Source organism: Semicossyphus pulcher, unplaced genomic scaffold, assembly GCF_022749685.1.
Source record: "Semicossyphus pulcher isolate SPU_LCO1_2020_fin unplaced genomic scaffold, fSemPul1.0.p SCAF_25, whole genome shotgun sequence".
In the NCBI taxonomy this organism is placed as follows: Eukaryota; Metazoa; Chordata; class Actinopteri; order Labriformes; family Labridae; genus Semicossyphus; species Semicossyphus pulcher.
Window position 1 is genome coordinate 3464439 of NW_027211699.1, and position 14198 is coordinate 3478636.

A 14198-nucleotide genomic window follows, 5' to 3' on the forward strand; every position below is an offset into this window, starting at 1 on the left:
ATATTCAGAATGTTCTACGTCAGCGGCAGCCATCTTGGTTATTCATTAAATGGCACGAACTGTGCTTAACCCCGCCCTATGTTTGACAAACAGTTGTGATTGGCCTGACCCAAAACAGGGTGGATGGAAATCCAAACATTTTAAAATGGAAATAAAAATTTGCTACATTACTCCAACATACTTTTACCTACAGATTTGAAACTTCACCCACGTTTAGTCTGGACATCCAACATTGTAACATTATATATATGTCTTTAAATGTGAAACAGCTTAATACCCCCTCTTTAAATTCTATATTAATATGTTAATTTTGTGGCTGATAAGCTGAAGATGGAGACCACAGGTGAGGAGGAGCACAGCACCACCTGTTACTTTCTCCAGCCTTCAGTGCAGACCGCTAAAAAAATCAATCCTGTCATATCAACTGTCCGTCTGAAATTACAACACAGCCTGCTTTCTTTGCTTTGTTGCACAGAAAACAAATCAATCATATTGGCTGTCCAAATACTATAAACATCTGATATGTAAATACACAATAACACTTACTGATACACACCTGTACTATCCTGAGCCATCTGGACCGGATCACCTTCATCCTTCTTTAACGTCCCTGTACATCATGCTACCTGTTTCCTCCCTTCCTGCCCTCCACATTCACCCTGCGCTCGCCTCTCCATCTGTCATACTCAGACTCTGCCTCCATCCTCCATCCGGCCACAGGCGGTGACCCACAGCTCAGCTACAGGACCCTTCAGCCCTCCTCTGCTGCGGTCCAGGCCTGAGACTGTGCGAGCAGAGCTGTCAGCAGCTCTCCCACTGGGTGCTAAGAGGGCTTTGCAGAGGTGGGAACATCTCTGTCGCCCCTCTGAAGCTGTGTGTTTGTTTGGCCACCGCGTCACAGCGGATATCCTTTCTGAGGTCTTATCAGCAGTTTGACAATACTTAGTTAGACGACGCGTCTCCATCTGCTCTCATTGTGCGAAGTTGATGCCAAAACAGCCGCCGTTATAGGCGCTGCCATCTTGCGATGGTGAGCTGCGCAGTAGAGATCTTCCACTAAGCAAAACACACACTTAACCTACAGAAAAAAACAGCAAAGATCCCGCATGTCGGCGTGTTTAACAGCAGAACAGCTTCTTTGTGTTGGCCAACAGAGCTGTCAATCATCCTTTTTACAGCATCAAATAACTAATTAAAAATAAACTTGTCAGAAAAATTAACACTTGGACATAAATCAGCATGATAAGAACTAACTATAATGACAGAAACCATGTTTGAGAAACATTTGTTTGGCGTGTATTTTGATTTTATAGTTTGACTCATGTCCCATCTGTTAACATGGAGGAGGCGGGCTTTATGACCTACACTGCAGCCAGTCAGCAGGGGGCGCTCGAAATGTTTGTCGTCATGTCGTCCATCTTTCTATACAATCTATGGTCAGGCCACAAACTACATTAAAAAATGCATAAAAACACTCAAATGCAAACAACTTTTATTCGGACGCTGTGCCTTTAAATGTGCGGTCAGGTTGTTATATCACCACTAAACAGTCACTGCAGTTAAAAGCACCAAACGTCCAATTTTCTTTAGGTGGTTGTTTAAACATTAATAACCTAGCAGTCACTCTGTCACTGCTCCGTCAGTGCAGCATTGCGCAGCCTTCCCAGGAATAATATTAGAAACCAGTGGCTACAGTTTAGTTTCTTAAAAGAGCATTTAAGTCTGAAATTAAGCTGCGGTTTTGTTCGTTTCAGCGCTGACAGCTTCCTCAATCAGGCAGAAATCATGCAAGAAATTGAGAAATGTAAAATATAACGTCACTGAAAAACACTAGAAGAAACCAAGTAAGACAGTAAATCAGAGTTAGCGCAGTACCATTGCAGCCTTGATAAATCCATTACACCATCTTTACTGTTACCATTATTAGCATTGTTAGCATTAGTTTGACTATCAGCAGGCAGTCGTACATTCAGCTGGGGTAAAGCCACCAACAGACTCCGACTCTGTTCTTCCCCCAACCTTGAGATGATGCAGTGTGTTTGGGCTGCGTTCTGACACAAAGCAAATACGCTGTAATAGATTGCAAATGAACTGCAGCACGGACACCACCAATTAATCAAACAGCAGATTGTCGTTCTTTCTCCGTGCAGTTGCAGGGGGGGGTAAAAAAAAAAGAGGGAGAGAATCGCACCTCCTTAAAATGAATGGATTGTATCTGCAGTTAATTATCATTTACTACAGGGTCTCTTTGGGCTGTTTCCACAGCTTAAGGATCCGGCCGATGAAGCAGAACGGAGAGGATGGTATCAGAGATCGGCCTGCTGGTAATTACACTTTCATTGTAAGAGGATCAATTCTATGTAATCAGAGTGCAATCTCACTGAAAATCGAGTGGTTATTCGAGCCACTTTAACATGGAAACTTTGGAATTTCAAGGGAACAACATTTGTTTGATAAATGGAAGCCAAGAGAGGAAGCAAGGCGATGGTTGTTGAGTTTGATTTCACTGAATAATAAGGAACATTTTCACTGCTTTTGCTGTTTAACCTCCCGGACCTCTGAGCACTGCAGCGGCTTGAATGTGGTTCCTTTGGGTTGTTTTCATTATCGCTTGATCGGCAGATTCTTAGTTAAGCAGTCATTATTTCAAAATTCAACATTTTTATTATTAGAAACAATTTCCAAAAGCCCAATGAGGTATTTGATCATTATCCTTGTTGTGTTCGATAGTCACTCCCAAAGATATTGAGTTTAACTGACTGATAATTGACTTATTTTTAGTTAATTATCAAAATAGTAATAAAAAATTGCAATAAAAAAAAACAAAATAACGATACAAAATCTTTCTGCGTTGTTACATTTGAAAATAAGAATCTAAAATAGGGATTATTTTTGTTGTTAAACCCGGTTAGTACTAATTTAACTCATTAAAATGTATCTACATGAAGCTAACAAGCTAATTAGCAAGCTGCACAAAGCTTTTTTTGAGTTCCATGAGAAGAGTGTTACAACTATCATGCCTTTATGACACAATGATGTCAATAAACTGGTGCATATACAGTATATTAAAAGTCAGAAGCTAGTTAGCCTAGCATAAAAACAGTAGTACACAGCTAGCTGACTCTCTCAATGGTCTCTGGCTACCAGATTAGGAATGAGCTAGCTGGGGTAGACGGTAGCTAAGTCTGTAGGGACTTGGCTTGGGAATTCGAGGGGGGCCGGTTCAAGTCCCGGTACAGACCAAGCGTGGAATTAAGGCTGGTAGCTGAAGAGATGTCCAGGGAACTTTTGTGGTGTCCTTGAGCAATGCACCATGTCCAGTTGCATGTCAGTATTTCGGGCCTATGTGTGTGTAGCATGTTAGCATGTAGCAACAGAGTGGGGAAAAAAATGAAGTTCCCCTCAGGGATTGATAAAGTATGTCTTCTTCTTCTTCTGTTTCCCATTTGTTTCAGGTCTTTATAATGCTTGTGCTTGCACACAGCCACCAGTCCGCTGCTATCATGGTCTGGTGCCACACAGTGTGCTTACACAAAGACTGGCCCAGGGCATGTTTTGTATTGATTTGTTCTCTGGTCATGTTGGATAAAGATAGACCCCACCCAACAGGACCACATGCGGCTAAAAATAACACGTGTAAATCAAGGCTGGAGCCACACACACACACACACGCACACACACGCACACAGACGCAGTCCTGCTGGCTGTAATGATGACGATGTGTAGTGAGGTCAGAGGGGATGATTATTATGTAGTAACTGAAACTGTGCTCCTCTTTGACGCATGTCCTTTCTGTCGTGCTTATTTTATTTTTCTAATTTATAGCCGGGGCTGTGGGGGAGGGGTCTCCATGCAGAGCGGGTGGCAGCATTCATAGGACAGTGTCACTTCAGTTTACAGCCCCGCGCCCATTGACCAAAGCAATGTAAGCCATTAATCAAACACTAAACCGATGAATATGCCATCACACCCGTGTACTGTATATCTCAACCCAGAGATCATGTGAGTCCAGCTGCTTCACAGAGCTCCCACACGACTATTGATATACAATTGGGGGAGGGTGTGGGGGGCTTTGTGAGGACATGGTTATGTAAAATCAACACATTATGTTTATGCTTTTTTTTAAAAATTGATCGATGTGTTTGAAATGACGTGACCTTTGTAACACCAAAATACAAAGCAGAGAAAACAACATGGGACGAGACTGACATACCGCAACAACTAATGAGTGCCATTCAGTTTGATACAAACATTCATGGTTCATATGAGCATATAAGCATGCTAATGTTAGCATTTAAATCAAAGCTGTTAAAACAATGTATGTCAAAGTGCTAATCTCTGTAAATAAATGTCTGTTAAGTCACCATCTATCGCCGATTGAGCCATTGGCCCACTGATGAAAGCCTTTGCATTTGCAGTATTACGGACTTGGTGTCTGTGGGGACTTTCACGGGAAAAATCACAAGCAGCGCCCAGTTAGTGACGCGTTTTCCATCCCCCAGCAGTGGTTGGTCTGCCAGAGAGGGTAGGCGGAGCTAAGCGGCTGCTTTTCCGGTCTATGCAAGTGTTGCGAGTAAACAAAGAAAAGATCGATGACTACGGATACAACTTCAGCAATAAGTGAAAATACAAAGAAAAAGAGTCAAACTCGACGCTCAGATGAAGCAAACAGTCTAAAAAGGAAAGCGACCATCAGTGAGGAAAATCTAGAGTTACAACCGGAGCCGACCGTGGACGTCACACATGCGACACTGTCTGGATATCTGGGAAGTGTGCTCCCGCAATTACCGCTTATCGCCACAGGTGTCGCCGAAGAGAACGAAACTGAGATCTTCGAGATTACAACTTTATAATTTGAAGCCTTTTCCTGCACTTTTTGGATAATCTGCTGTCTCTTATATGTTCTAATGCTGTTTGACCATAGACTGTATATAGGAAGTGAAAGAAGCCTCTGAGTTTCAAAGCAGCAGGGGGCGACTTTACTAGTTACTAGTCTATTAGAAAATGAGACTACTTCTCATTCATTTACTACCCCAGTAAACATTTTCCCAACAAGTTTTTTGTCTTCATCACTAGTTTAAAGTCTTCTTTAATACAACACGATGGTCCAACATAGAGTAAAGCATGGTTTACTTTACGGAGTAGCTACCTTGTGATTGACAAGTCGCTACCATGTGCTGTCAATTAGGATGGAGGTGTAGCAATGTGTTTGAACCCTGTCGTCCAAATACGGTCACTTCTAGCCCCAAAAAACCAAGATGGTGGCCGCCAAAATGCCAAAGTCGAGTCTTGAAAACACAGCCAACATGTTATTAACAGTCTGTGTTTAACACCCAAGAGTTTTTCACCCAAAGTGTGATGCAAATTAAAAATGGCTGCCATAACTTTCATAACATAACATAATCAACCGTAATTACAGAATGATTTATAACTGTTTTCTGTCCAAAGTGCTGCACTATAACAGCACTGGTGTCAAACTGAAACAGCATGGAGGCTGCTCTCTAACACAATCAATGAACTCCACAGTGATACCCGGGTACCAGAGCCTGTTGATGCACACAGCTGTAACTGAAGAGCTATAACAGATGATAAACTCAATACACCTGAAGGCCAGGCTCCTGCACTGTTCTTACACCGTCCTCAGTCTAATCTGGTAATGTCTGGCCTGTAATTTGGCCTTAGTGGGGAAGGTGCAGACCAATAAAACAGTCGTGTTCGGCATTGACCGTCTGCAGTCTCAGCGGAGCTCCAATGAAAGGCGGACGAGGGCGAAATGAATCCCATCCATCGCCGGCTGCAGGGCGGAGTGACAGTGCGGTACAATGGAGCACAAGCCTGACGGAGGAGAGAGGCTCGATTTTGACTCCAACAAGTAGCTGCGAGGCCGAGCGTGCGCTCTCCATCCATGCCGCTCTCAACGAACTGTAATCCGGCCCGTGCAGCTGGATGTACAGTGGATCGGTGTCATAATACAGTGTAATGCCACTTTCAGGCCGGGACATTAGCCTGGGTGGGCAAACTCCAGCTGGGTAATCCTTATCTGATTGGACTATAAGACTAATCCCGCTCTTCTCTGCCGCTCCGCTCGGCTATCTGCTTTTATCTCTCATCCTGCACACACACACACATCACCATTCAAACATATATACACACACACACACACAACATACTCCCACATGTGTTTTTCAAATGCATGAATGTACACTTCATTGATACTCCCACGTTCTTATACATAAAATCATGAGGCAGGAAGTGAGATCTGTGATCTGAGGTGATTGACAGGAGCTGTGGGAGGCCGTACCAAAGTGGTAGCCATTTTAGCTAAAAAAAGGAACGACACATTTTTATGTTTGTGCCTATACATCAGTTTAGATTTGATAAAATCCTTGAGTAAAAAGATTCACGAGGTAATAACAGCCCTCAGTTTGGCCTCTCAGGCTCCTGCCTCTTATCTTTTGATTGGTGGAACCTGCTGGGACTTTTAGATACTTTGATTTACAGAGGCCTTAAATAAAAGTAAAGCTCGGTCTCCGTCTTAAAAGTAGTCAAATAAGACTATAAATATGGAAGGATGGACCAGATTGATCATAAAGACTCAATTAAATCATTGCACAGCTGAGAGAAGTGATCAATCAGTCGTTTGACGGAAAATTAATCAGCAGCTACTTTGATGATCAATTGATCAAGTCGTCAGAATCTGTTGGCTCTTTCTGCAGCACTTTAACAGAAAATATCTCCACATCTACTGGATGGATTGGTACACAATTTGGTGCAGACGTTGATGTTTTCCAGGCAATGTTTCCTACAAACTTTGGTGACCCCGTGACCTTTCCTGTGTGTGACACCACCTCGCACTTATTGCACTTTTGAGTGAACATCCTGTGCTCAGCGGACACGCAAGAAATTGAACAGCACATGTTGTACTTTGTCTCTATAGATTGAATAGTGAATCATAGCAGACACAGCCAAACACCAACACTGTGGTGTCCCTATACTTCATCACTAGGACCACCATTTCTCCTCCACACCTCCTCCCTGCCTCTCTCCTCCTGAAGCCTGAGGGCGGCGCTGTAATGAAGATGAATGCCTCAGATTAGCAGCAAACACACAGCGCTACACCTGGCTGAGAGCACAGGGGTGGGTGGGTGGGGCACAGCGGTTGCTCTTACAGACGTCCCAGATAGGACGGATGAGCGGCGGCCTCCAGGGCCCAATTCATCAGTAACACACGTGTTTACTGTGGGTGCAGGTCGTACGTCACCCACTGCACCCACACTGTGTTTGGAACCAGTCAATGACGTTTTCAGCCTGTTTCAGGTCTGTAAGATTGGCTCAGTTGGACTTTCCAAATACTTTGCTTCCATTAAACCAAAGCAGATTGGATTCGGACACATTGATATCACAGCTGTTCTACTTGAACCAACCCTCCTTTTTTATTTTTTACAAATAACTTGACCCAAATACTGGAGGTCCTGAGACAAAAATATTAATTCTAAATTATTCATATCATGTGAGTGAAAGTTTAACTGGGAGGAGGAGACTCCACAAAGTGACGTGACTCCATCCACTAGAGAGAAGACGTATCACTCTGTTGGCGCAACAACAGCAGCAGTCTCGTGTGAGTGGAGGTCTTCCTTTGATGGGTGCAGAGAGCGTACGAGCCCGATAATAGCCAAGTTTAATTTTAGCCTGTTTCTCTTTACCTGAACGTAACCTTACCCTAACCCCAAACAGTTATCTCTGTTAACCGCAACCCAACTGCAGAGGGAACTAATACCTCCCAAAAATACGACACTAACAGACAAAAATGACAAGCTGCTACGTCAATGTTATGTATGCTTCCCTTTGCTAATGCTACTTAGCTTTGTAGCTTAGCAAGTCCATGAGTTTTGGAACCTTAACTTGGTGTACTCATTTCAGACCAAACAGATCCTCTAAGGTAACTCCCTTAGAGGAGCCGCCCAATGGGAACGTCATGCCTTCAAGGGCTTTTTCTCTGTTCGAGCGCCAAAAGTAGCGCTTAAGTGATTTAAGCTAGTCAGCGGTTGTAATGGCAGCTTTTTATACAACAACATGGAGGATGCTGTGGTTGTAGCTGTGTGTCTGTTGTGTGTCAAAGGTTTCATAATGATAACAGATTTGGGAAGGAGACATGTGAATTAAGACTTAAGACTTAAGGACGTCTGTTATCCGTCAAAGTATTGGTCCAATTTTCAGGTTCCTGTCACAAGCCTTGTACCCAGGTATTTAATGACAGAGAGATGCCGGTACTACACTTGCTTATGTGTTCTACAATACTTCATTGTTAAAGAGGGGGTTTTATGCTGTTTCACATTTTAAGACATATATAATGTTACAATGTTGGATGTCCAGACTAAACGTGGGTGAAGTTTCAAATCTGTAGGTAAAAGTATGTTGGAGTAATCCCCAGGCTTCTCATCTCAGTCTGCTGTGAACACCAGGTTTCGCACAGTTTTTTCTACACGGTGCACTTTGTGACGTAACAAAGTGCAGGCCAATCAGAAGAAAGCAGGCTTGTACTGGCGGGGCTTCTTAATCGGACAGAGCTGACTGAGTCGTTTCAGGTGGAGGCTGTATGAGGGCCTGCACAGAGCACTGCAGAGTTTTTTTTTTAACTGTACATTATGCTAAGCTACTAAATTAAAGCTTGAAATTAGCATAACCCCCTCTTTAAAAGTAGAGTATCTGCTCTGAAGTAGAAGCTAAAAAAGTTCCCATAAACAGTGTTTAAAGAACTACATTGGTTCCCAGTTCTTGCAGTGTGAACGCAACAATAAGGGGCGGAGTCTTCCAACTATTCTTAGCTCTATTAAAAAGGTTGAGCTCCATAAAACGACTCTAATTTTCCAGCTGTAGTAAATGAGAGAAGCACTGCAATACGAGTTAACGTGGACAACATTAAGTACATATTAGTGAAGAAGGTTATGATTTGCGGTATCTTAGCTGATATGATCAATAAAACATGCTCGGATAAACGCCGATACTGATCCTTATAGGGTTGACTTGACACATCTATAATATATAAATACACATACATATTTGCCTTCATTCTGCCACCCCCACTTCTGAAAGCAAGCCTACGCTCTTGCACCAGATACACAGTCCTCTCTTCTTCCAGCAGTGGGATTATTTTTCTCTGCCGGTGTTTCTCTGACAGGCAGCGAGTGAAGCAGAGGTCAAAGGTGTTCAAGCACCCAGTGTGGGTATTCCCATTTTGCTTTTTTCACAGGTTCTCCTCTCCGATAGCTGGTTATACAAACACAAACCGTCGCCCACCTGTGTCCACTCTGCGAGCAGGATGTGTGGGCCCGCGCTGCCAAACACACAGTCTGTGTTCTCTGCTGTGATAAGGACGGAGCGACTGTTTCGCTGCCTGATCACCGGGGTGACTTCATTTCACGAGAGCTGGGGGGGAAGATGAATACTTGTCATCTTGGCACTTTGATTTAATTGAGCTGAGCTGCAAACTGAAGCCTAATTAACAACTGAATGTTAAACCTGATGTTGAAACAAGGCTGGGTTTGCAGCATGCAGCCTGCGTGTCTCTGCCTCTCTCCAGCTGCATCCCTATTACTTAACTCTTCTTTTTTCTCCTGATTTCAAAAGGTACAAGTTACGGATAGCTAAATGTACTTGGCTTGCAAGGCCCGATTTCCTGAGCAGGAAGTCGTTTGAATTACAATTCTTCTGGTCCAGGGATCATTCATGAATCACAGATGACAAATGTGGGTTTATTTCCTGCGATTTTGATCTCCGCTTCAAAGGGAGAGCCTCATTGTGCCAAAACAAGGAAAACACACACACAAACACACAACACCCGACTGTGTTTTGATCTTGTTTTGACTCTGTGCCGTTTGCAAATTAAAAAATGGCCTGGCAAGGATAAAGGACAGTGACTGTCACAGTTACTCTCCAGCTATGACTATTTCTATGTGCATCAATGTAATCATAGGAACAGTTTTTACACCAGAGCGAGAGCCCCATTTAAATGTTCCTGTTCTTGACACTTGAGCAGATTCTCGTAACAGCTGAGGTGTAAAGGAGGACCAAATTAAACTTGTTTAACAGCGGGACCAAAGGAATATTTGAATTGAAAACACACACAAAATACCGTAATCTGCTCAGTAGGAACACTTTTTTCCATCTATTGCACCCAATATTCACTCGTCTTTACTCTCTGTTTTTGGTCTCCACCAACTGCTTCTATATCATCCACTATAGCTGTGTCCCAATCCAGGTAGTGCATCCTTCAAAGAGCGTATCTGAAGGCCGATTGCGTCACAGCGGCGCATCAGAGGTTGTCCCATTTCGAACGCTCCTTCAGATGCGGCAGATGAATACGTCCTCCTTTTCCCGGGCCATCAAGGATCGATCGGGTGCATCCTTGGTGGCCAAACGTATCCCGAGATTCATTGTGCGCCAATCCAAACAAGATGGCGGACTCTCAAGCAGCCTAGGAATACACTTTGAAATGTAAAAGTTTTTGGTTTCAACTCCATCGACTAGCTAGCGATACAAATAAAAAACAAAACAAAAGGGGCCTTGAAACAAATTAAACAAGTTACGTGACGTTAGTTATGCTAGCTAGTTAACCCGCTAGCTACCTGTTGCTAGGCGATGGGAGCGGCGTTTCGTGACGCAAGGGCAAGGGCGGGAACAACTGCTGACGCAAACAGGAAATCCTCCGTAGACCAGACCGTCTCATTTCAGTTCAGCTTTAGCGGCCTACACAGGCTACGAATGATTCATTCTCTGTAGACCGCGTCCTTCGAAGGATGCAGCCCCCGAATTGAGACACAGCTTATGTTCCTCAGCAGTGTGTGCTAATGAATGCTAGCAACAGTGTTTTTTTTTAAAACCTTCTCCTCCCAAAAAGGAGCTACTAAAGCATGAGTGAAACAAGACAGTAAAAGTTAAACTTCCATAGAGCCACGTGGAGCTGCATGATTCAGGTGATTATGACCCCTTTCACATTGTCACTTTCTCCTTGACATCGATTATGGCCGCTTTAAATTGGACTTGCTGCTTCAAATCAGTTATTAAGCTTTGAACAGAAGGTGCGCAGAGTCGGGCTGCTTATCACAGCTGCCAGAGGAGCAGGAAGTCAGACACTGCGGCCTTTACGGACCTCACAGCTTAGAAGATGAGCAGATTTGAAACACTGTGTGCTCTCGCAAGGTTACAGAGCCGGACGCGGAACGAGTCAGCACCCCGATGCGACAGGAAACACAGGTCAAAGATCATGTGAAGATCAGTGTTAACCCCCGTCTTCTCTGCTGTCGTTTCTTTACTTTCAGGGCTTCGTTAAACTGTTGGCCCTTCGTCACATCCTCTTTAACTGCACAAAACCCCTGCACAGAGCCCTTAATTAAAGTCGGACCAGTGTATTTGTTTGCTTATATGGTGAAGGTCCCTGCCTGACTACAGCTCATGAATATATTTCTTTATTTTAACTCTAATGTCGGACTAGAGAAACTGTTTAAGAGTGGTGTGGGAGGCGTTTATGCAACAGCTTCAGGCTGCAACAGGAAACCTGCTTCACCCTGCCTGCAGGAGCTGAACACCTAAAAACAGCCCGTCTGGATACAGGTGGGGAGTTTAAGTCTTGATATGCAACAGACCTACAGGTTTTTCTTGCCTTCAATCCACTTTAAATGAAGCAGTCACTAACCAAAAGGTGGAATTGTACAATTTGCGGGAACATGGAAGTGTTTTACAAAGAAAGATTCAGACGGATTTGCTCCTCTCCGTGGCTTCTATGACCTTTGAAACTCAATTTCAGTCGAACCCTGCTGTGCATTCAAAGTGGGGAAACAGATATACTGATGCATGTTGGGAAAGTGTTCTTCCTCTTACCTTCCAAGCAGCATGTCCTCCACAGGCCCGAGTGGGTCATCACCTCCTCATTCTTCTTGCTGGTCTCGTTGTCGCTCATGGACTTGGACCTGCAGACACCGCGGGAGTACAGCCAGTAGTCCGTGCCGACCGCGATGGTCATGAGGCTGAAGGCCGCGAAGGCTCCCACCGTGGTCAGCAGCATCTGGACTCCGCGGTCGAACAGACCCATGTTTCCGCATTCCATGAAAGGGGGACCCCCTTTCCTCTTGATGTACAGGAAGTAAATATTTGAAAATTTCCGGGACCAAACCAAACCGAAAAACCGGGATATACTCGAGCGGAAGGAGAGGGAAGAAGGAGGAGGAGGATGCGGTAGGAACCTTATGGTTGCGTTTGGGTGAGGACCACAACAAGAGAAAAACTGAGGAAGATTGGGAGGTTTTGGGAAGAGAGGAAGAGGCGGTGAAGTCTCTCCTCTCTGTTTGTTCTTACTTTTGTACCCAAAAAGATGAGAAACAGGAAGTGCAAAGGGCGACAGAACTTAGCAGGCCTTCAGCCGCAGATGTAGCAGCAAATGAGGCTCCAAATGTGGATAATAACACTAAGCTAGGAAGGATTAATTATGTCTTAAAGACTTTAGCCTAAAAATGGAAGTGAATACTTCCAGAGGATTCTGCAGAGGAAACAGAACAGACAACCTGTTTGTTGACTTGTAAAGGTTAGAGCCTTGCACAGAGCTGAATTAACATGAGCTCAAATGGAGCACGGAGATGGCAGGGGGGGGCGGCGTATAGAGTAATGGCAGGCTTACAGTACAACAGTTCAATATGTCTGTTACAGTGAGTTACAGTTACTTTAGTCAGAGGTTATAACATTGCGTGTACTAGTACGGCTCAGAATTATAACTATACCAAAAGCTTTCCTTAGGACTATAATTAATATTATTATTCTAATGTGTTTTGTTAGCAAAACGGGAAAAGAGCGAGGAGAGAACAAACAGGGAAGGGAAACGAAGGACAGCAGGGAAAGCTAGCATATTAGTTAAAAATAAAAGAGTAAACAAATGGACGTGTTTGAGTCCGTCGAGAGGAAATAAAAGCAGCTCTCGGGGTCTTTGAAGACGACCTATTGACGGGTTAAAAGGAAATATCACGCTAGCTTCTCGCAAATCAACCCTGCACACGATGGAATGAGGAAATCAAGGCTCAACCAATAAATTAATTAATTAGCATTAAAAACACACAAAAAACTAGAAACCGATAAAACCTATAAAAAAAAAATTTAATTAACCGCGTAGATTTGCCTTTTTCCTAAAATTTTGATCCCCAGTTTCCATATGTAGCCCTATAGCTCTGGGAAGGTTTCCGCCGAAAATGGGGGTCTGCGGTCAGAGGAGGTTCGGTCGTCGACGATCCGGAGAGAGCGGGGAGCATCCAGCAAGGCACGCCGACCATCACTCGACATGGAGCCGGCAGGAGGAGGACGAGGAGTCGGTGTGGGCGCCGCCGCAGCCGAGGATGGAGGAGGACTCTGCCGCTTGAATATCCAGGCTCACCGTGGCAGTATCACACCCAGGACGGTCCCGTTTGTATAGCCCTTGCGCCATGTAATAGGAAGAAAAATAAATCTGATGAATGTTGCAATCCCCCTGTTTTCCCCTCCTCCTCTTCTTCTTCTTCTGCTGCTGCTTCTGCTTCTGCTTCTTCTTCTTCTTCTTCTCGCGCTCTCGGCTGCAGGTTTTGACGCTTGCAGGAAGAAGCAGAAAAAAAAATATTACACAATCAGGAGAGCGACTTGCACAGGTCCACACACACAGAGCTGGTGTTGTCACGATGTCAGTGTACGTTCAATACATTCAGGTTGGCGTCTCTGTCAGTGTACACAAGCTGCTTTTAATTCTGCAGGCGAGTTTTTCTTCTTCGTGTGTCTTTTTTTGTTTTCTTTTTTTTTCCTGGCGACGTTTTAAAAAGGCCAGCAGTGTGTGCGTGTATGTTTAATGTGAGCGTGTGCGTACTGCAGCAATGGAGGCTCGTTGCCGGAAAGATATTAAAGATTTTTTAATTCCGTTTCTGTGAGCGGAGGGGGCGGAAGGAGGGGGTGTTGCGATGGACTCGCTCTCTCTCTCTCTCTGCCTTCGTGCACACTGACTGAGATTGATGCATTTATGGCTTATTATTATTGTCCCATCCAATTGTTGCGGCAGTCTCTCACGCACGTTCCCGCCAATCTACCCTGAACTAATCTCACTAAATTTCCGACTTCACTTATCTCTTTAATAATAATAACTGCGATTTCGGGCCGGAAGCTTTAAACGCAGACACGTTGTCATCCACTGATTA

The 14198-nt window shown here is 44.1% G+C and overlaps 1 protein-coding gene across 1 annotated transcript in view; it reads right to left on the reverse strand.

Annotated features, from left to right (window-relative positions):
- The window catches only part of cacng2a (calcium channel, voltage-dependent, gamma subunit 2a), a 67219-nt gene extending 53294 nt beyond the window's left edge, over nucleotides 1–13925 (reverse strand). The window contains exon 1 of the mRNA XM_069676072.1: nucleotides 11878–13925. Coding sequence (XP_069532173.1) covers nucleotides 11878–12103 — 226 coding nt within the window. The 5' untranslated portion in view covers nucleotides 12104–13925. The remainder of the gene's footprint in view (nucleotides 1–11877) is intronic.
- Between the last annotated feature and the right edge of the window lie 273 nt (nucleotides 13926–14198).